This window comes from Ursus americanus, chromosome 6 (assembly GCF_024610735.1).
Source record: "Ursus americanus isolate L20-20 chromosome 6, mUrsAme1.1.p, whole genome shotgun sequence".
NCBI classification, from domain to species: Eukaryota; Metazoa; Chordata; class Mammalia; order Carnivora; family Ursidae; genus Ursus; species Ursus americanus.
Genome location: NC_142132.1, coordinates 66,039,924 through 66,059,958, shown reverse-complemented (window position 1 = coordinate 66,059,958; position 20,035 = coordinate 66,039,924). Strand labels below are relative to the sequence as shown.

At 44.4% G+C, this 20,035-nt stretch overlaps 1 protein-coding gene across 1 annotated transcript; it reads left to right on the top strand.

Moving 5' to 3' along the window:
- The first annotated feature begins 627 nt into the window (after positions 1-627).
- On the top strand, positions 628-18,652 carry CCSAP (centriole, cilia and spindle associated protein). Its single transcript, XM_045783568.2, has 4 exons — positions 628-800; positions 1,247-1,675; positions 14,402-14,670; positions 15,936-18,652. The coding sequence occupies exons 2-4, from the start codon at positions 1,294-1,296 to the stop codon at positions 16,110-16,112; spliced, it is 828 nt and encodes a 275-aa protein (XP_045639524.2). The 5' UTR covers positions 628-800; positions 1,247-1,293; the 3' UTR covers positions 16,113-18,652.
- The last annotated feature ends 1,383 nt before the right edge of the window (positions 18,653-20,035 follow it).

Genomic DNA, 20,035 nt, shown 5'->3' with positions numbered 1-20,035 from the left:
AGAACGCATTAAGGCTCCCTTTCAACAGAGGGTAAGAATCTGCCTGAGGCCACAATTGAAACTGTAACGACTAAAGCAACTTCGTCTGCTTTCGCACAACGCAACTAAATCTGTGAAGGTTTTTCGTACAAAGGTCTCTGAGAGGGTGGGTTGGCAGTCTTAATTAAGTTTACAAAATGTCTGGGGTATTGGCCAGAAAGGAATTGTACTAAAACGTAAAGAGAGGTTAAAACCAGAGTAACAGGTGCTGTGAACACAGGAGGAAAGCCAAGAGCCACCGCGTGGACTCGTTTCTGGGAAACGCGAGCAGCGCAGGTGCGTCAGGAGGGGAGCGCAGAGGGTCGCCGGCCGGGCCCCCCCGCCCCGCACCATTCCCCGGACAGGGCAGCAACTGCAGCCCCTAACTGACGCCTCCCGCGGTGGCAGGCGCCTGGGACGGAGCCTACTGGGGACATGGGCGCGCGGGCGCCTCGGACCGGAGGGCCGGGGCCGTGGGCCTTGGAGCCCGGGGCTGGCAGAGGCGCTGCATCCCCGCGCCTCGCGCTTGGCACTGAAGCAGCCGCCCTCACGCAGCGGGGCGGGGGCCGGGACCGGGAGCGCGCGGGGGAGGCGTCTGCTCCCGGGGACTGAGGCGGCGCCTTCGCCTGCCGGCTGCCGCAGGGACGCGGGCCGCCCCGCCGTCGGCGACATCTTGCTCGGGAGGAAAGCGCGGGGGAGAGCAGGCCGCTCTGAGCTGCAGCGCCCAGCGCGCGGAGGACGGGGCGGGAGACGCGGGGCCAGCAGGACGCCGCACCAAGGAGGTAAGGTGGGAGGGCGCCCCGAGGACCCCTAGCCCCGCCCCCCGCCCCTGCTTTGCCTCGCTCCAGCGCCCGCCTGTCCCCGGCCGCCCGCGGCCCTGTCACCGTAGCCCGAAGCCTCTGGCGTCCCACCTCCCGAGCCGTCCCCTGAGGGGGGCCCGGTCCCCCGCGGTCCTGGCGGCTCCGCCCGCCTCCTGGAACCTCCCGCCCCCTAGCCTGCCGAGTTCTCAGGACAGGGTCACAGGACGCGACGCTACCTGGCGGGTCCTCCCGGGACCCGCCCCTTCCCGGGGCCGCCCGCCCGCTCCCTCCGCCCCCTCACCTCCGCCCCCGCCCGCGCCCCGCCCCGTACGGGCGGGGCTCCGGGTTTAAACGTCGCGGCGGGCCGGGCGGGCCGGCGGGAGGGGAGGGGCGGGGCGGGCCTCTGTGTCGTGTCCCCGGTTCCGTAGGCGGCGGCGGCACGGAGCGGCGCGCACTCAAGCCGGCGGGAGGCACCATGTCCCCGGGGAGCGGGGTGAAGAGTGAGTACATGAAGCGCTACCGGGAGCCGCGCTGGGACGAGTACGGGCCGTGCTACCGCGAGCTGCTGCACTACCGCCTGGGCCGCCGGCTGCTGGAGCAGGCGCACGCGCCCTGGCTCTGGGACGACTGGGGCCCGGCCGGCGCCTCGGACGACTCGGCGTCGTCGGCATCCTCCGGCGCCGGAGGCCCCGCGCCCCAGTGCGCCCCCGCCTCGCCGCCCGCGGAGCCCGCGGCGCGGGAGGGACCGGAACGGCGGGCGCGCGGGCCGGCGGAGGAGCGGGACGCGGAGGCGGCGGAGGCCGAGGAGGCCCGGGACGCGGAGAGCGTGGAGGAGGAGGTGGCTGCAGCTCTGCCAGGTACCGGGCCGGGAGGGGGACCGCGGGGGGCCTGCTCCTGGCGTCCGAGCTGCCCCGCTCTGGGTCTCGCAGCGCTCAGGGCAAGCCCGTCCTTTTTTTTTTTTTTTCTTGGTAAATGAAGAATCCACCTTCCTTGACAGAAAGTCTGGTGTCAGCCACGCCTTTGCCCTCCCACCCTTTATTTCCGTAAGAGGGTGCCTCTGGGTTGAGCCAGTTGCGAATTCAGTTCAAGTGCCGCTGAACTCCGTGTCTTCACCCGAGGGCCTTGGTTGCCTTAGTGAGCTCTAAAATCCCATCTATTTACATCTAAGCGCCCATTTTTTTTCGTAGAGGAGCACAGCTTTCATCGGATTCTCAAGGAGGACCTACCCCGAGAGGTTAAGAATCACGGAGCCAAACTTTCAGTCTTATGAATGGGGCTGCTGTTTTCTGTGTTAACTCCCTGACCTCGTTGCATTGTCTCTAAAGAATATTTTGAATTTGTTTACGCAGGCTGTTGCGTAACTCCTGGTTGGTGGGAGAATATTCCTTGTAAGTGCTAGGTCCTCTCCGTTTCTTGCCCATCCACTCAGCCAAAGCGCGCATCCTCATCAAGGCTGCCGCGGTGTAGGGCTGAAGCAGCCCCTGGAAAATGGCTCACGAGTGCTGTGTGTCTTGTTTCAGCCAAGGCCCTACACCTTCTCTCCTGGCCAGATGGTTGCAGAATTGGGGTCTCAGCGTGAGAGGCCCGGTGGATGGTGGCTGGTGCTCAGGGTCGAATTAAATGCCTCAGGCAGAATACAGCCTGGAGTAATGAATGGTTCTTCCCTCTACTTTCTAACGTTGGCCAGACACCTCTCACTCTCCATCCCCGTCCCGGGTCGCTCGATTTTAAAGAGGCTCCGGCCATTAGAATAACTGAAATGTACTGATAGCTTAGTATGCCTCCAATCACTGATCTGAGCATATGTATTTTCTCGTTTAACGTCCAAAATAATTCTTAATGGTAGGAGCATAATTTTTATCTCAATTTTGTAGAGGAAGAAATGGAAACTCAGGATAAATGATTAGTGACTTTCTTTTTGTTTGTTCATGGCATTGTAAGTGGTAATTAACCCTTTTCAGTTTTCAGTCCTGGCCTCTCTGCAAGAGGCCGAGGAGAGGAGATGTAATCTTTGAGTGGAAGAGCCAGGCTACTTAGCTTTCATTTTGTCCTCATCAGTTATTCTCAGGGCAACATCTGTGGCAGAGCGGCCTCTCCATCCTCATGTCCCTTGTCAATTCCCAGAGATTGCTGAGTATCTAGAAGCTGGAGTCCTGACGTCAGTGATCACTGGTAGAAATTTGAGTAACAGAAGGTGGCGGGGGTAGGGGAACGTGCCTTCTGGTTTATTCCTGTGGCACTGATCCACCAGCTAAGTTGTGAGATGTACTTTATCAGACTGAATGTGCTTTTCTCTTTTCGGCCCTTCCGCTTCGTTGTTTGTGAAGGAGGTCTCAATTATTTCTGTGGGTATAGAAATGCAATTTTTAGATAGCACTGTAGTATGGATGATGCCTGTGTTTGCCTGAGTTCAAGATTATTTTGGTTTCCTTAGAGACACTGAATCCTACCAGTGGCTAAGATCAGTTATTTCTTCTCTGTTAGTATTTCTGGTTTAGGCATCAGGCAGAAGGAAGGATGTTTGCTGAGTCCGGGGCTCCCGATTGCAAAATCCTTGTTGTTCAGTAGATGGTTTTATATACTAGAATGATGGGCACTCTTGAATTTCTGTAAAACATAAACATTTGGTTCTTGCTTTTACTGAAGCCATATGTACACGTGGAATCATATAGTTCTGTATGGCTTATTACGAAAATACAGCAGCTCCCCCGCCACACACAGACCAATTGCCTGTTCTGAGGGGTCCACTTCCAACTCCTCTGGTTTTTCCTGTGGTGCTGATTTCTATTTCTCCAAGTAACAGGGAGATTATTACTTGTAAATAACAATTAATAAACAATTACTACTTGTAATTAATAGGATTGACACTTCTTAATTTTCTCTCCCATTTTTTTAGCATCATCTGTTCGGCTTTCATTCTCTTCACCCGTCTCCTAACCCATACACACGGCCCCCCGCATACCGCCCGCAGTGTGGTCAGCACAGAGCTGGTTAGATTACAGTTAGCATCTACGCTGTGGGGCCCGGAAAATGTTGCTCAAAGCTGGCCTATATTGTTTGCCATGACTCCTTTTTCTCTCACAATACAACCAACACATCAAGTTCACTATCACTCTCTCAACATCTCAAGACATCCCTCCCAGGGCCCCTGACCTACTTCCATCTGACCTGGTTGCTGCTCTTGCAGCCGGCTGCCTGCCCGGTTCCATGTTGGGAGGGCCTTTGGCCTCCACCCCGCAGATTCCTTGGTTTCTGTCTTGGGTAGGAGCACTTGTGTGGCCCTCCCATCATTTTCCTTCTTGGTTTACCCCTCCTGTTGGAGCTTGTCTTCTAGTAGCTTCCTGGGAAAGGGTATGTGAGAGATTAATTTCCTAAGATCTTGCATGTCGAAAGATAGCTTTATTCTGCCTTCATGATTCGGTGAGTTTGTGGCTGAGAATGGAATTCTAGGTTGAAAGTATTGTCTCTAAAAAATCTGGAGACATTGGTCTGTTGTGTTGTAACTTGTGGTATTGCTGTTACAGTCCCATGTCTTCCTGATTCTTGATAACATGTCCCCACCCTTAGGAAGCTTTTAGGGTCTTCTCTTTGTCCTTTGTGTGCTGAGATTTTTCCTTGGTCTAGATCTGTTTTCCTCCAATGTGCTTGGTGAGTCCTTACAGTGAAACTCCTGCTTTGTAATTTTGGTAAGTTTTCTTAAGTTGTCTTTTCATTTCTATTTCTGTTCCTTTCTTTCTAAACTCCTTAGCTGGATGTTAGAGTTCGTGAATTTATCCCTTCATTTTCTAATATACACCCCACCCCCTATTTTCATCTGTCTTTTTCTTTTGTTTTTCTGGGTGATATTCTCAACTGTATCTTCCAACTCTTCTACATATTTTTTTTAATTGGTGGGATCCTATTTATTTTTACATTTAATTAATTTTGTTTCTGGACTTGCCTTCTTCCCCCCTCTTTCCCTCTCCTCTCTCCCCCTCCCTTCTTCCTTTTATTCCTTTTTAAAAAATAGTATTCTGTTCTTGGTTCATGCATACAGTATTTTCTATTATCTTGCTGGGGATATTACTAGAAATTTTTTGTTTTCTCCTTGTATTTCTATAGCATAGTGTCTGGTTCTGTACTCTCTCCCCATTTTTGGTTCTTTTGTTTATAAACCTGTATTTCATGTTAGTTTTCTCAAACATCTAATGATCCTTGGCTTCTCACTCTTATTTAGAGCTGGGTGCTAAAAAGCGTCAGGATGTTCTTTGTGTGTGGTGGGGTGGCAGTGGGAGTGTTTCCTGTGGAATGCTTTGAAGCATGCCTTGAAGAGTGGTCTGGACTAACTCCTTTTTTCATAGTCACATTTCTTTTTAAATTTAATTTTATTTTTTAGCAAAGTTATACATATGTGTAATTTTTAAAAATATGCTTAAAATGAAAACAAAATAACCCTGACCTGTTTCTCATATGCCTTGCTTCCTAGGGTGCATCTTCCAACTCTTTTCAGCTTTGGCCACCCTCTTCTGATCTAGACTTATCTGTTGGCTTTTTTTTTTTTTTTTAAGATTTTATTTATTTATTTGAGAGAGATAGAGACAGCCAGTGAGAGAGGGAACACAAGCAGGGGGAGTGGGAGAGGAAGAAGCAGGCTCATAGTGGAGGAGCCTGACGTGGGGCTCGATCCCATAACACCGGGATCACGCCCTGAGCCGAAGGCTAACCACTGTGGCACCCAGGCGCCCCCATGGAGACATTTTTTTTGAACCCTCATCCTCCTGTTATTTATGCTGCCTAGATCTCACGCCGCTGTCAGTCTGGGGCTTCTCTTCATCGTTGGCTTGAGTATTCCTTTTGTTTATCTCTTCATCTGACCCATGTCTTATAAATCTCAGGCGTTCCTTTGTGTGGCTAATCCCTTCCTTTTAATGTAACACATTCTCTGTAAGTCCTGAGAAATGTTGCATGGGAAGTAATAATTTTGTGAGCTTGCATGACTGAAAATGCCTTTACTCTATCCAAAGGCTGGATTGATATTTTGCAAGGTAGAGAACTCTAGATTAGATTAGAAATTTCAGTGTTTTAAAGCAGTATTATATTGAATCCTACTTTTTGGTCTTGCTTTTTAGAAGTACCATGCCATTCTGACACCCTGCGTACGTGACCTCTTTTTTTTTTTTTTTTTTTTAAGGTAAGTGCTACACCGTGTACAATGTGGGTCTTGAACTCATGACCGTGAGGTCAAGAGTCTCATGCTCTGCCATCTCAGCCAGCCAGGCGCCCCTGTGTGTATGTCTTTTATCATTCATCGGGCTGACAACTTGGCGGGCCTCTTTATTTTCTAGTACCATTTAAAGTAATTTTCTGTGCTCTATTCAGTTTTTTTCTTTCTATGATTATTTTTAGTCAGATGGTGTAACTCCTGAATCAGATCTCTAACATTTTTATTTAAAACTTCTCTGGTACTAGAATTTTGGGTTCTGTTTTCTTGGAGAACTCATCAATTTTATCTTCCAAACTTTATACTGAAATTTTTAATTCTACCATCCTAGTCTTAAGTTTTGAAGAGATTACATGTTTTTTTGTCCCAAGTGTTATTTTTAAAAATAAAAAATGAAAAAATAACAACCTGTTCTTCTTGGATTTCTTTTAACTCAAAAAAAAAAAAAAGCCATAAATATCGTTTGAGAGCTCTCTTGTATTTCCTAGTCTTTTCTGTATATTTTGGTCTTTTTCTTTTTAGAGGATGTATTCACGTTTTGCTCTTAGCCTTAGCCTATCTGCTCATATGTAAGAGTGAGGCTTGAAGAGCTTTTCAGGAGCTCTGTGTGTGGGGGTGCTTGTTGACTAATTGGGTGAGGACCAGCTGTTTCTCTGAGGGACTTCAAGCATAGTATATGCCCATTTTTCTTGTGTTCACTTCCCCAGACAGCACGTCTCCAGTCTCCTGCCTGGAAGGGTACAAGCCTGGCTGTCAGCATTCTGGGAACAGAGTTCAGAAAGGGAGCAGGGTCTTGTTCTTTACCACATAAACGTATTTTCAGGAAGGTGTAACCCCTTACTTTTCCTGTGCCTGGTATTTCAAGTCCATACCCCTTCTGGTTCTCTCTGGAGAGTAACCCGTATGCCTTCTGGACTGGGAGAGGGGCCATCACCTGGCTTAGGGACTAGAGGAAAGACTATGCAAGAACATCTACAGCTACATAACAGAATTACCCTGAAAACTAGTAGCTTAAGATTCCAATACTCATTGATTATTGCTCATGGTTTCTGTGGGTTGGAGTTTGGCCTGGGCACAGGGGTGTGCCTTGTTTCCACTCCGTGCTGTCTGCAGCCTCTGCTGGAATGTGCCAGGGCTGGGGGCTGTCTGCTAGGACACTCTCATGTGACATCTTCATGTGCCTGACCTGCATAACATGCTGGCTGGCCTCCAAGCGCATGTGGGCAGATGCTGGATTGCCCTTTATGACTTATCACCAGGAGCCATGTAGCACCTCTCTCACTCCATTCCTTGCTTACAAAAGTCTGCCCAGGTTCATGGGGAAGAAGCATCTAGCAGCCCAATTATCAATAGGCACGTTCATATTATGTTGTCAGAAGAGCATGTAGGCTGGGGCACTGATTAACGCTGGACCTTCTGCTTCATTTTCCAATTCCTTTTGGGGTTCAGTTTGTGTCCTGTGGGGCTTTCCTCTGCAGGGAGTTAGGATTCATCCTACTCGATTCTGTGAGGTCACTTCTACATCTTCATCTATTTTCCAGCTTCCAAAATTTTATCAACACCTGATGTCATCGCCTCCTTTGCTTTTTGTCCTGTGGGTTATGCCTTTTTTTCCTTCACTCTAGTGGGCTTTTGGGACAAAGGGACTATGTGCACATGTCATTGGTGCATATTTAACCTAAATTCCATTTGCTGTATTTTTACTTATGTTTATTTTTTACTTCTTTCTTTCTTCTTGATCAGTCTTGCCAGAAACTTGTGAATTCTATCAGTTTTTTTCCTAAACTAACTCTTGGCTATGTGGATTTTCTTTATTATATGTTTTTATTAATCCATGATCTTTTTCCCCTTATTCTAATTTTCTTTTTTTGAAGATTTTATTTATTTGAGAGAGAGAGAGATGGATGCTTATCATTGATTTTTTTTCCCCCTGCCTTTCTTTTTGTATATATTGATTTAAGGCTATAAATTTCCACCTGATACTGCTTTAGCCACACCATCAGTTGAGTATGATGAATCCTAACTCCCTGCAGGGGAAAGGCCCAAGTTTTGCTATATAGTATTTTATTTACTTAAGCAAAATTATTATGATTTTTAAAATACATGAAAAATTAATAAAGTTTAACATTTATGTATCGTACAAACATAAGGAAACATTTATCTTTTTAAAAAAAGACTAGGGGCAGCTGGGTGGTTCAGTCACTTAAGCATCTATATCTTGATTTAAGCTCAGGTTATGATCCCAGGGTGGTGGGATCGAGCCCCATGTCGGGCCCCTTGATCAACACAGAGTCTGCTCGAGATTCTCTCTCTCCCTCTACTCCTCCCCCTGCTCACACTCTCTAAATAAATAAATAAAATCTTTTAAAAGGTGAAAACCCAAATACCAGAAATTTACAAATATAATGCTTGGTGAAGAAATCTTTTAAAAGATATTTATGTATTTATTGAGAGAGTGAGAGCGAGAGAGCGCAAGCACGTGCAGGAGGGGCAGAGGGAGAGAGAGAATCTCAGGCGGACTCTGCACTGAGCTCTGAGCCTGATGTGGGGCTCTGTCTCTCCACCCTGAGATCATGACCTGAGCCAAAATCAAGAGGAGGATGCTTAATCGACTGAGTCACCCAGGCACCCCTAGGAGCATTTCTAATTAGATCAGGGTTAAGGAAGGCACACCTTCCATCACCACTACTTTTTTTTTAATTGTTAAAAATTGTAGTAAAATATACCTAACACAGTTTACCATTTTAATCATTCGTAAATGTGACATTGAGTACGTTCCCATTTTTGTGTAACCATATGGTTGGTTTTTGATCTGTGCATGATTTAGAAATTTTTTTTTTTTTAAGATTTTATTTATTTATTCGACAGAGATAGAGATAGCCTGCGAGAGAGGGAACACAAGTAGGGGGAGTGGGAGAGGAAGAAGCAGGCTCATAGTGGAGGAGCCTGATGTGGGGCTCGATCCCATAACGCCAGGATCACGCCCTGAGCCGAAGGCAGACGCTCAACGACTGCGCCACCCAGGAGCCCCTAGAAATGTTTTTAAATTTCAAAACTAGAGATTTTAAAGTTTTTTATTTTTATTTTATCGAGTTTAATTACACTACAGTTAGAGGATACATTCTATATAATTTCAGTTTTATAAATTATGATTTGGTTTATAGCCTTAGATATGTCAGTTCTTATAAACATCACGCATTTGTATCATTACAAATTCTATATCCTATGGTTACTGGATGCGGTGTTGTATATGTATTCATTGGGTAAAATGTGTTAATTCTGTTGTTCAAATACTTTAAAACATCAGACTGTTCAATAAAACTTACTGTGACAGTGCTGTGCTCCGTCTTTATATCATCAGCATGGAGTCACTGGCCACAGGACGTTGTTACTCAGCACTTAAACTCTGACTAGCCTATCTGAGGAACTGAATGTTTGCCTTTATTTTCATTAATTTAAGCTTATATTTAATAGCCACATATGGTTGGGCTTTTGTATTGGATAGCACAGTCCTGAAACAAGACCGAGTTTATTTTCGTTGGGATGTTCTGTCAGGTACTGAGAAAGGCGGTGCTCTAATCCTCCACTCTAATGGTCGTGAGCACTGGTTTGGTTTGTCTGAAGTCTTTATTCTAAGCTTCATTCCTTTGAATGGGATTTCGAACCCTAGACTTACAGGCACTTATCCTATACCAGGCACTACTTCAAGAGTTTTATAAATAGTAGTATTATAGTGCTAAGTTCTGTCTCTTCTGTGTTTTCCATCTTTGTCTTCTGCTGCTGCAGATGTCCTTGAGTTTGTCTTTTTCTGGAAGTACTGTGGAGCGTGAATGCCGTTATTTTATAGTCTGTCCATGATAATTCCCTCATGTCAAGCCTGTTGCTCCTGCTGGCCCTTCCTTACTGTCTTCTCTCCTTGCGTGCCTGCTCATTATTTTTAGTACATTCATAATTATGTTTGAAAAATTCTTTGCGGGGATAATTTGAGGCCTCAGGTCTCCAGAGAAGAGTTTAGTTTTTTTGTGTTGGGTGCCTGTGGACACGCTGGGTTTTTAACAGCAGTCTATTTATCCGTGGTGGGGAGGGTTGGGCCCGTAGTCCACTGTTACCAGAACTGAGGTCTCTACTCTGTTCACTCCGTAGCCCGCTGGGGTCGGGTTCCCCGACCCCACGTTCCCCTCTGTCAGCCGTGGGACAGCTTGGTTGCCAAATGCCAAGTCTCTTCCTCCTCCCTCCTCGTCTTACTGACCACCCCCCCCGCCAGGTCATATTTGGCATGGTTAATTGCTATCTCCTTTACCAAAGCTCTTCCCTTCATTGCTCACCTGGTTAGTTTTTCTACTTTTCTAGCAATTCTTTCTCCCCCTTTGGGCGCTCCTTCCTGTGCCTGGCTGCTCCTTAAGTAATGGGCCCAGGGGCCTGACTCCACTCTTCCCTTCTCTGACTGCGTTGCTCCTTGGGCGATCTGTTCTACATCCAAACCTCAGCTCCCACCTGCTCACCACCACCTTCTTTCCTGGACCCCCGATTAAGTGTCCAGCTGCTGCCTGCTTGGCGAGTATCCTTTCCTTACCCTTCGGTGGGCCTTTTATCAGAGGATAGCGTGACCATCCACTCCAAACACCTGTGGGAGCTGTCGCCTCCTGTTTGTTCCCAGTGCTGTGTTGTGCCCGTGTTCACCTGTCAGTCGTACCCAGTGTTGCTGGGCTGTCCGCTCTGGAGAGGCTTTGGCACCACCTCCCTGCTGTTCTGACCAGCGTGTAGTTCACAAGTGCCCAGGGGGTCAGAGCACCTGCCAGCCTCGGTGGGCCCCCTTCTGGCCCTTCTTTGCCTCTCGGCCTCTACCATGACTGTTGGTACCCTCCTCCCCCCACTTCCCACACCACCCCAGACTGCCATTGTTGGCTAGCTGGCCTTTCTGTCCTCACCTCTCTAACTCATCCTTCACATTGGTAGTTAGAGGCCTTATTCCTAAAATGTAAATAGGGCCATGTCATTTTCCAGCTTAAAATCCTTTAGTGATTCTTCATCATTTTCAGGATAAAATAAAACTCCTGAGTTTGACATAGAAAGTCTTTATTTCACCCCTGCTCCCTGCTCCATGCCTTCATCCATAGACTCTCTGTGTACTTGTCATTTTGAACTATTTATATTCCCTCTTCTCTTTGGGCCTTTGAACATGACATTCCCTCTTGCTGAGATTCTCTGTTCTATTTTCTTCCTGGCTAGCTTATCCTTTAAACAAAATCATTATTACCTTCTCTGGGTAGGGCTTCTCTGAAGACCTGGGTTAGACACATACAGAGTGGGAGAGGAAGAGAAGGAAGGGAAATGAATCAATGAGAATGATTTGGGTTATTTTCCCTCTCTTTCTCAGTATTGTGACTGCACAAGCCTTCGTCCCCCTCTTCTATTTCCCTTTGTCTTGGTCTTGATGGGCTCCTTTCCCCCTCTTCCTATAGCCAGCAAAGAGAAGAGAACAAGGTGTGGCCACATCACTCAGAAATGTTTGAGCAATGAATGGATTTAGGTTCTCATGGTAAAATGGAAGATTGGCATCCCACCTTATCCACAAACAGCTCAGGTGCTGTGATTAAAGATATGGCACAGTGGTACAGAGCACTAAACTCCAGGGTCAGCGCATTAGCTCTTTCTTAACATATGTAGTAATAAATGCAACAGTCTGGTAGAGTCAAGGTCATCACTGAGGACAGAAATGACAGTGATCTACGGAGGCTTCTTACACTTGCCACAGGATCTGGACTTCCTCTTCAGGGGCTCATTCTAAAGGGAACATGGACAGAAGCAAGAAAAAGAATCACAGCTAAAAATAGTAAGGGGCAAGAGTATGTCCTAAAGAAGTGATGAAGTTTTGGAATAGCAGTCTATAAAATCAGCACCTAGAGACAAATTCTGGAGCATTGAAAGCAAGGGGTGTCCTTCAGACCTTAAAGATCCTTAAACAGCTGGAGTAAGTGAAATGGAGCCCAGATGCATAAGGAGCTCTTATTCAAAAGAATGAAATTAAATCATAGGCTTACACCAGACATAAAAATTAACTCAAGTAGATTAAAGGCCTGAAACCATAAAATTCCTAGAAGAAAACACAGGCAGTAAGCTCCTTGACATCAGTCTTAGCAATGTGTTTTTGGGACCTGATTCCAAAGGCAAGGGAAACAAAAGCAAGAATAAACAAATGGGACTAAACAAGCCGAAAACCTTCTGCACAGTGAGGGAAACCAGCAACAAAACAAAAAGGCAACCTATTGAATGGGAGAAGATATTTGCAAATGACATAGCCCATAAGGGGTTAAATATCCAAAATATATACAGAACTCCCACAACTCAACAACAACAAAACCCCAAACAACCCAAATTAAAAAATGGGCAGAAGATCTGAATAGACATTTTTCCAAAGAAAATATACAGATGGCCAATAGGCGTATGAAAAGATGTTAAACATCAGTAATTATCAGGGAAATGCAAATCAAAACCACAATTAGATATTACCTTACACCTGTTAGAACTGCTGTTACCAAAAAGATCAGAAATAACAGGTATTGCAAGGATGTGGAGAAAAGGGAGCCCTCATACACTTGGTAGGAATATAAGTTGGTACAGCCACTGCAGAAAACAATACGGAGATTCCTCACAAAAAAGTAAGAATAGAACTAACCATGTGATCCAGCAATTCCACTTCTGGGTATTTATCTGAAGAATACGAATTTGAAACCCCTGTGTTTGTCACAGCCTGAGTTACAATAGCCAAGACAGAGAAACAACCTAAGTGGCCACTGATGGATGAATGGACAAAGAACGTAAGGCGTGCACACACACGCACGCACACGCACACGCACACGCATGCACGCACGCACACGCTGGAATATTACTCAGAGTAGCCCCAAAATAGTAGGAAATCTTCCATTTGCAACAACATGGATGTTTCTAAAGGGTTTCCTACTAAGTGAAATAAGTTAGATGAAGAAAGACAAATACCATATGATGTCACCTATATGTAGAATCTAAAAAACAAGACAAATCAACAAACAAAACAAAAACAAACTCATAGATACAGAGAACAGATCAGTGGTTACCAGAGCGGGGAGGGAGATGGGGGAGGGCAGGAAGCGTGAAGGGGCTCAGTCGCATGTGATGGGCAGTAACGAGGCTTACACGGGTGATCACTCTGTAGTGTATGCAAGTATCAAATTATCACGTGGTACACCTAAACTCTGTATAATGTTATATACCAATTTTATGTCAATACAAACAAAAAATATAAATTTAGGCTGAAACAAAACACGAACTCGCAAAGGGTTTAAACTAACAGTGTAACTTTTATAAAAGATAAAATGTTTATAAAAAATAATGAAAATCATAAAATGTTAGGGAAGTGGGTATGTGTTAGAGTGTATCCTTAATGTCCGATGTTGACCTCAGGTAGGTCAGCCCCATTTTCCTTCAGCGTTTCTCCAGCTCTGCTGCCAGAATTTAGGACCATGTAGACTGTGGGTTCTGATTCATGCAGCCTTTTCTATCGCAAGTGTTGGGGGAGCTCTCCTCTCTAGCTCTTCGTCCTGGGAAAGTGGAGCTGGGCGCCTGGGTGAGTAACTATGGAAACCATTCCCTATTGTGACCCAGGACCTTTCAAATTGAGGTTGCCAGCTCGCTCTTACAAGGAGCAGGTAAGAGCCATAGGGAGCTCTCCATATTCATGGTGCCTCTGAAAGAAATGGAATCCTGGAACTCCAGTTGAGTAACTTAAAAACTAATCTTTTGCAGCTGCTGAGTGATTACCACAAATCCAGATCTTTCTCTGAAGCAAGACATTGACGATTGAACCTACCTTGGGGTTGTGGAGAAAGCTGTTAGGCTGTGGTGCTTTCTAGCTTTTACTATTTAATTGAGATGCTTAATCTCAGAATATGAATAACGGGCATCTGGGTGGCTCAGTGGGTTGAGTGCCCGAGCCTTGATTTCAGCTCACATCATAATCTCAGGGTCGTGAGATCGAGCCCTGTGTCGGGCTCTGTGCCAAGCGTGGAGCCTGCTTGGGATTCTCTCTCTCTCTGCCCCTCCTCCTCCCTCTAAAATAAATAAGTAAGTAAATCTTTTTTAAAAAAGAATGTGCATAACAGTTGTTGCTTTTGAATACGCTTGGTTCAATATTGGTGTATTTGTTGTTGATTTTAAAACAGGATAGACCGAAAAGTATGATACTAACTCGTTTCTGTATTTCTACTTTCCAGGAAATTGTGAATTGAGCTATAAGTGAAAAACTTACTGAATTAAGCATTATGAATTTTACAACCCACATATTTAAAGGAATGATTTTAAAGCATTCTCCTTTTGTTTCCTCTCCTTTTTTTTTTTTTTTTTAAAGCACTGCCAGTGAAAGAGATAAAAGAAAAACCTGAACAACAGATCCGAACAAAAGAGACTGACAAGGTGCCTAGCAGTACTGAACCTCGACAGCAACCAAGTGCCTTATTTGCGAGAAGAACTAGGAAAACAGTCAAAAGTCCTCAAAGATCATCAAGTAAGATAAAAGAGAACAAGCATCCGTTTGCCCTTTACGGGTGGGGAGAGAGGCAGACGGCGACGGGGAGCCAGAAAACTCACAACGTCTGCGCTTCCGCCCCGGTGCATGAGGTGAGTTCCCGCGTGCCGGCTTCGCTGCCTTCCTGGGGGATGGCCGTTGGGCTGTGTTCCTGTGAACGTGTCCTGTGTTCACTGCGATGCTCTGGGTCATGGTAGGTCTCCGGGATGCCAGGGGCGGCAAGGGAGGCCCAGACCTGGGCATCTGATTGGCAAACAGGAGTCTGGGTGTTAGCTTCCCAGAGATCGAGGGGTTTTGCTGGGAGTTGGCTGGTATCTGGAAGGTTTAACCAGTTCGGAGCCGGGCGAAGAAGTGGCTGGGATCAGGGTTTTCAGGTTCCAGGAGGCCAGTAGGTCAGAGGAGAAGGAGCATGACCAGGGCTGGCGGCAGCCCATCTAGATTTGCGTCGGGCCGTTTGAGAGGTTTCCAGTTCCTTTGGCTTTGATAACTGGTGTTCCTTGACTCCTTTGTTTTCTTTTGTTAGACGACTTCTCCTATAGCTCTTGGCATCTTCTGTAGCCTCCCTTTGCTCTTGGCGTTAAATTTGGATGGTTATGTTTTCCCCTGCTCATCCATACCGGGTGCCCCTTGTTTCTTGGAGCCTGAGTTGTCGTCTTCCTTGGTCCTGAGAACGTTTCTGACGAGGTCTTCGTGTGTGGAGCCCCAGAGCAGTTGTGTATGTTGTTCACACGGCTACTACAGCCTAAAGCAAAGAATGAATGAAAAGAAGCAGAAAGTACAAACGGTTTGAATGCTGATGAAATACCATCATCAGATTTTTACTGAATAGACTTCTGAACGAGCCCTGGCAGATGGTGTTTTTGGAGTGATATTTGACACAATGAAGCTGTGGTTTAACAAAGGATTCTGGCGAGTCTGTGGGATTAAGCTTAACAGAGTTTATCTGTAGTATGAAACATTTAAGTGGTCAAAATCCCTTGAGATTTTTTTTTTTTTTGGTATATTGCTTTAAAACATTTAAAGTCCTTTAATGGAATACTTATCCAGGCTTAATGCTAAGCTTTTTCAGTAATTTTCCAGAGGAAATTTCTAGAGGCACGTTGCAAACTGGTTGCTTACCATTTCTATCTACGATTCAGTGCAGTGGATGTTTCTGGTCGCTGACAGTGGAAGGAAGGGCTGTTCTAGAGGCACTGTCTTACTCAGGACTGAGCACGACGGGGCCAGGCTTGCCTCTGCCCTGCTTCACGTGCTCTGCACGGAGCTTCATTGCGGATATTCTTGAAAATTATTACAAAAGCCACGTAAGTTATTATTTACCTCGGAAATAATAATTCTTTATTTTTGAATAACTTAGATTCATGAATCAGCATTACGAGCCAAGAACAGAAGACAGGTGGAAAAAAGGAAACTGATCGCTCAGAGGCAGCGCGCTCACTCCGTAGAGGTGGAGAAAAACAGAAGGATCAAGCCTTCCCCCTCTGAGAACCCATGGATGACAGAGTATATGAGATGCTACTCAGCACGGGCTTAAAGGCAGAAACGGTTGCTGGGACAGCCTCTTCGAAAAAGCATAGACGAAAGAAAGAAGAAACGGAACAAAAGAAAAACCACCGAAAGAAAACAGACACAGGTTTAAGAAACCGACGGATTACGCAAGGTTTCTCGTAGGGAATTTCCTAAAGACCGCTCTATTTCGATGGATCCTGGTCACATACCTCAGCGGTAGGGCGACAGTTGAAGCCATAGACATTTGGTTATTTATGAAGCTAATTCCCTAAATATTTGATATTCTTATAAGGGTTTTGTTTTAAAGCATCTTAATCTTTTCAGACACTGACACCGAATGCCTTTAAATGGCTACAGATGCTTAACGCTCAGTATTTTTGTCAGTTTAGCTGGAGCCTATGTTCATCCTGTTCTAATAACTTCGCAGATTCCATAGCCAGTAAGATCATTCCAACTTGCAGCTTAAGACCCATTTTCCTTATGTGGAGTTTTCTTTGCAAAAGAATAGCTTGTCAACTGAGTTTCAACACTAATATTGACGCCTTGTGTAGTGAAACCACAACCTCGGTAGTTCCTGAACAATTAAACTTACTTGTGTTTCAGTTTCAGCACCACGTCACATAGACTGTGATATTTAAGAATTCTCTGCGTTGGGTGGGGGTCCTCTTTTTTCTTTAAATTGTCATCGAGGCACTTATTATTTCATAGGTTAATAGATCAAATGCATTCCAATGAATGAAGTGCCAGTGCCGTGTCTTTAGTGCCGAAGTTTCTTTTGACACTTTATTATTATTGCAACTTTTTTTTTTTTTTTTTTTTAAGCACATACGGGGAATCAGTTTCTTGCTGCAGTGTGGCCTTTTGGCACATACGCGCTGTGGACTTTTGCCTCTTCTATAATAGTTGGCAATGACATTTAGAACTTACAGTGTGAAATTTCATTTAATTATGTTGAGATTGTCTTGCTCACTGGGGCCAGGGACAAATATTAAGATTCCAATTAGAGATGTGGCCCAGCCCTCCTTCCTACACTTTCCCCTCTGCAGACTCATTCATAGCAAAGCCTTGATGCTGTATAGTACTCAGACTTCAGCTGAAACACGGTACTCCCGGATTCCTAGCCGGTAGGTGTTACGGAGAACTCAACAGTGGGAGAACAGTAGTGTGTGTCCAGGCACAGATGTGAGTGTGTAAGCGAAGTGCCCTTTCCCTGGGACACTTGCTCTTGGGGTAGAAAAATGGTTTTAAGAAACACCGGTTTCCATCCAGCAGATGGAGGAATCTACAGGAAGGGGGAATGCTAAACTCTCTGTAAGAGAGAAAAAAGGTCTTTGCCTAGGCCAGGTTGGCACCTGGAGACAGGCGAATAAAATTTGCCGTTAGATGTGAGCTTGAACATTTCCTTGATATTTTTACTGTGTATCTTTGAAGTATTATGGTCAATTTTTAATTTTTTTTTTTTTTAAGTAGGCTCCATACCCAACATGGGGCTTGAACTCATGACCCTGAGCAAGAGTCGCAGGCTCTACTGACTGAGCCAGCCAGGCGCCCCTATGGTCAATTTTTAGAACACAAATATGTTTTATTCCACATAAAGTCTTTACACAGTGTCATCTTACAACTGTATTGAGCTTTGAAGACTCACTTACGAATCATGAACTTTAAAAAAAAATACTTTTTAAATATTTGCATTGTTTCGAAGTGAATTCTTTTACATAGAGGGCTCTCCTAATCATTGAGATGTATATTTAACAGGAAGTTCTGTATGTTGGTCCAGACAATGTTGCTAATAATTCTGGTGAATGTTGCTGTAATTATTATCAAAGTCCTTAAACACTGCAGGTACCTAAAGATCAAATTAATGTGACATTGTGATGGCGTAGCTGATTGTAAAAACTTTTCCTTTCTAACCACTTCTTGCATGTTTGGTTTTAGCCATGAAGCTCAGGCGTTCCTGTTGCACCCGACAATCTTAGGGAAGCTAGCCTCGGGAGGAGCTCAGGCCCCAGACTGACGGCTGCCTCAGAAACCCAACTTCCTCCAGGCTTTGACCAAGCCAGACTCTCTCCTCTAGAGAACAGACTCGTCTTTAATGTGCTTACTACTGAAAACTCCAGATAGAGATAAAACCTAGAAAGCAATATTGACCAATCCCCCCCTTTTTAAGTAGAGGACAAATGAACAAGCTTTTTAAAGTACTTTTAATGTGCATGAACAATGAATAAATCAGTCTGAATTAATTGTGAGTGCCCTTCCCATGCCCAAGTCATTAGTTGGTTAGGGTGTCTTTTCTTTTCAGGGGCGAAAATTACCCTTTGAGCCCACGACATTTTTTAAGTGGTAACAATTTGATGGTCTTACTTTTTCCTTCTCACTCTAGAAACAAATGCATTTGTAACCATGCTCCTAATTCATGGGACAAGATGGAAGACAGGAAGATAGTTTAAAATTATCTTTCATGTTGAAAAGTTTGAAACTGAGAATCCAGTGACACTTAGAAGAAAATAATTGCTACATCAGACTCTCTCTTTTAAATTTGGTTTTAAAATTAAAAGTTTGCCATAAACATGTTTTATGTGTTACTTTTATTAAAAGCAGTAATAGAATATTGAATAGCACCTAGCACTCTGCTGGACCAAGGCGAATGAGAAGTAAATAGGAATCTATTCTTTTTCTTTCTTTTAAAACCTAAAAGGCTGCTCTTATTTAGGACGTATCAAAATACTTGGTACTTCTGGTTTTATATATATGTATATAGATGTATTCCTCCACTGCTATAACATTTCTAAACACACATATACATTTTTTAAAGTTTACTAAACATATAATAGGGTGTAGGTTATCTTATTTGCTCACGATGTAGTCACATATTTATGGCACTTCATATGTAATTGCTTTGTCATTGTTTCATTAAATAAAAATTGCTAATACCTTGAAAGGTGTGTATGCGAGGTCACTCCGACTCAGCTAAAATGCATGAAAGGCGGCTGTGAGTTGTTAGAAATCACCCTCTAAAACAGAAGTCTGTGCTATTGGCTGGGTTAAAAAAAATCTGTAGGGATTCCCCTCCTCCCTTTAACTTGAAATGCTGTCCTGAGCATAAAATTTAAAAATGGAATGTTATAGTATTTGGTATTTAAAATGTTCAAAAGTATTATTGGCAAAGAGGGAGAGAGGCAAAGCGTATGTTAGAAGTCAAAGCAACTTTCCTTGTTGACTGCTTCAGTAAAAAAATAGTTTCGTGGATAGTTTTACCCTGGACTAGATTAAAAATGGTACTAATGTTTATCTTGATTCTGTATTTGGTTTGATATTAAAATGCTAATGCCTGATTCATAAGGTCCTTACTATAGTCTGGGGATAAGTTATGTAATATTTAAAAAGGGACCCTAAAAATGTGACCTGATCATTTCAAAATGTTTGCATTTGAAATGGATTTTTGTACAACAGAATGAATAGGGAGTTACTCAGTGTAAGTATATGCTTAATACCAAATTCTATGCAAGGAGCTATGCCTAGATTATTGGCCCAGATTTGCTCGCTTCAAGCCTACTAGTGTGAGATGGAAATAAGTTGCTTCTTTAATACTTATTTCCATTTTGAAAGTCAGGACACTTGCATGAAGACGTTAGAAGCCTGTTTTTGGATTTCTTTTATAATTAGCAAAGCTGTATTTAAGCATAGTCTCCCTACGTCATTGTATGTTTATTTTGAGGATGGACTTCACTTTAACATTCTGGAGGAACAAAGTCTGGGCACCTACAATCACAAAGCTCAGGCAATGAGAATTTTGGGTTATATTTTCTAAGAACTATGTATTGCTTTTAGCTTATATTTAATATTGCAATTACTTGGGAAAATGTGAATAAAAATTTCTGTTTTGTGGGAAATAATTCTGATTAGTACATCAATGGTTGAAGAAAATGTATGATCGTGATTGACTCCTAA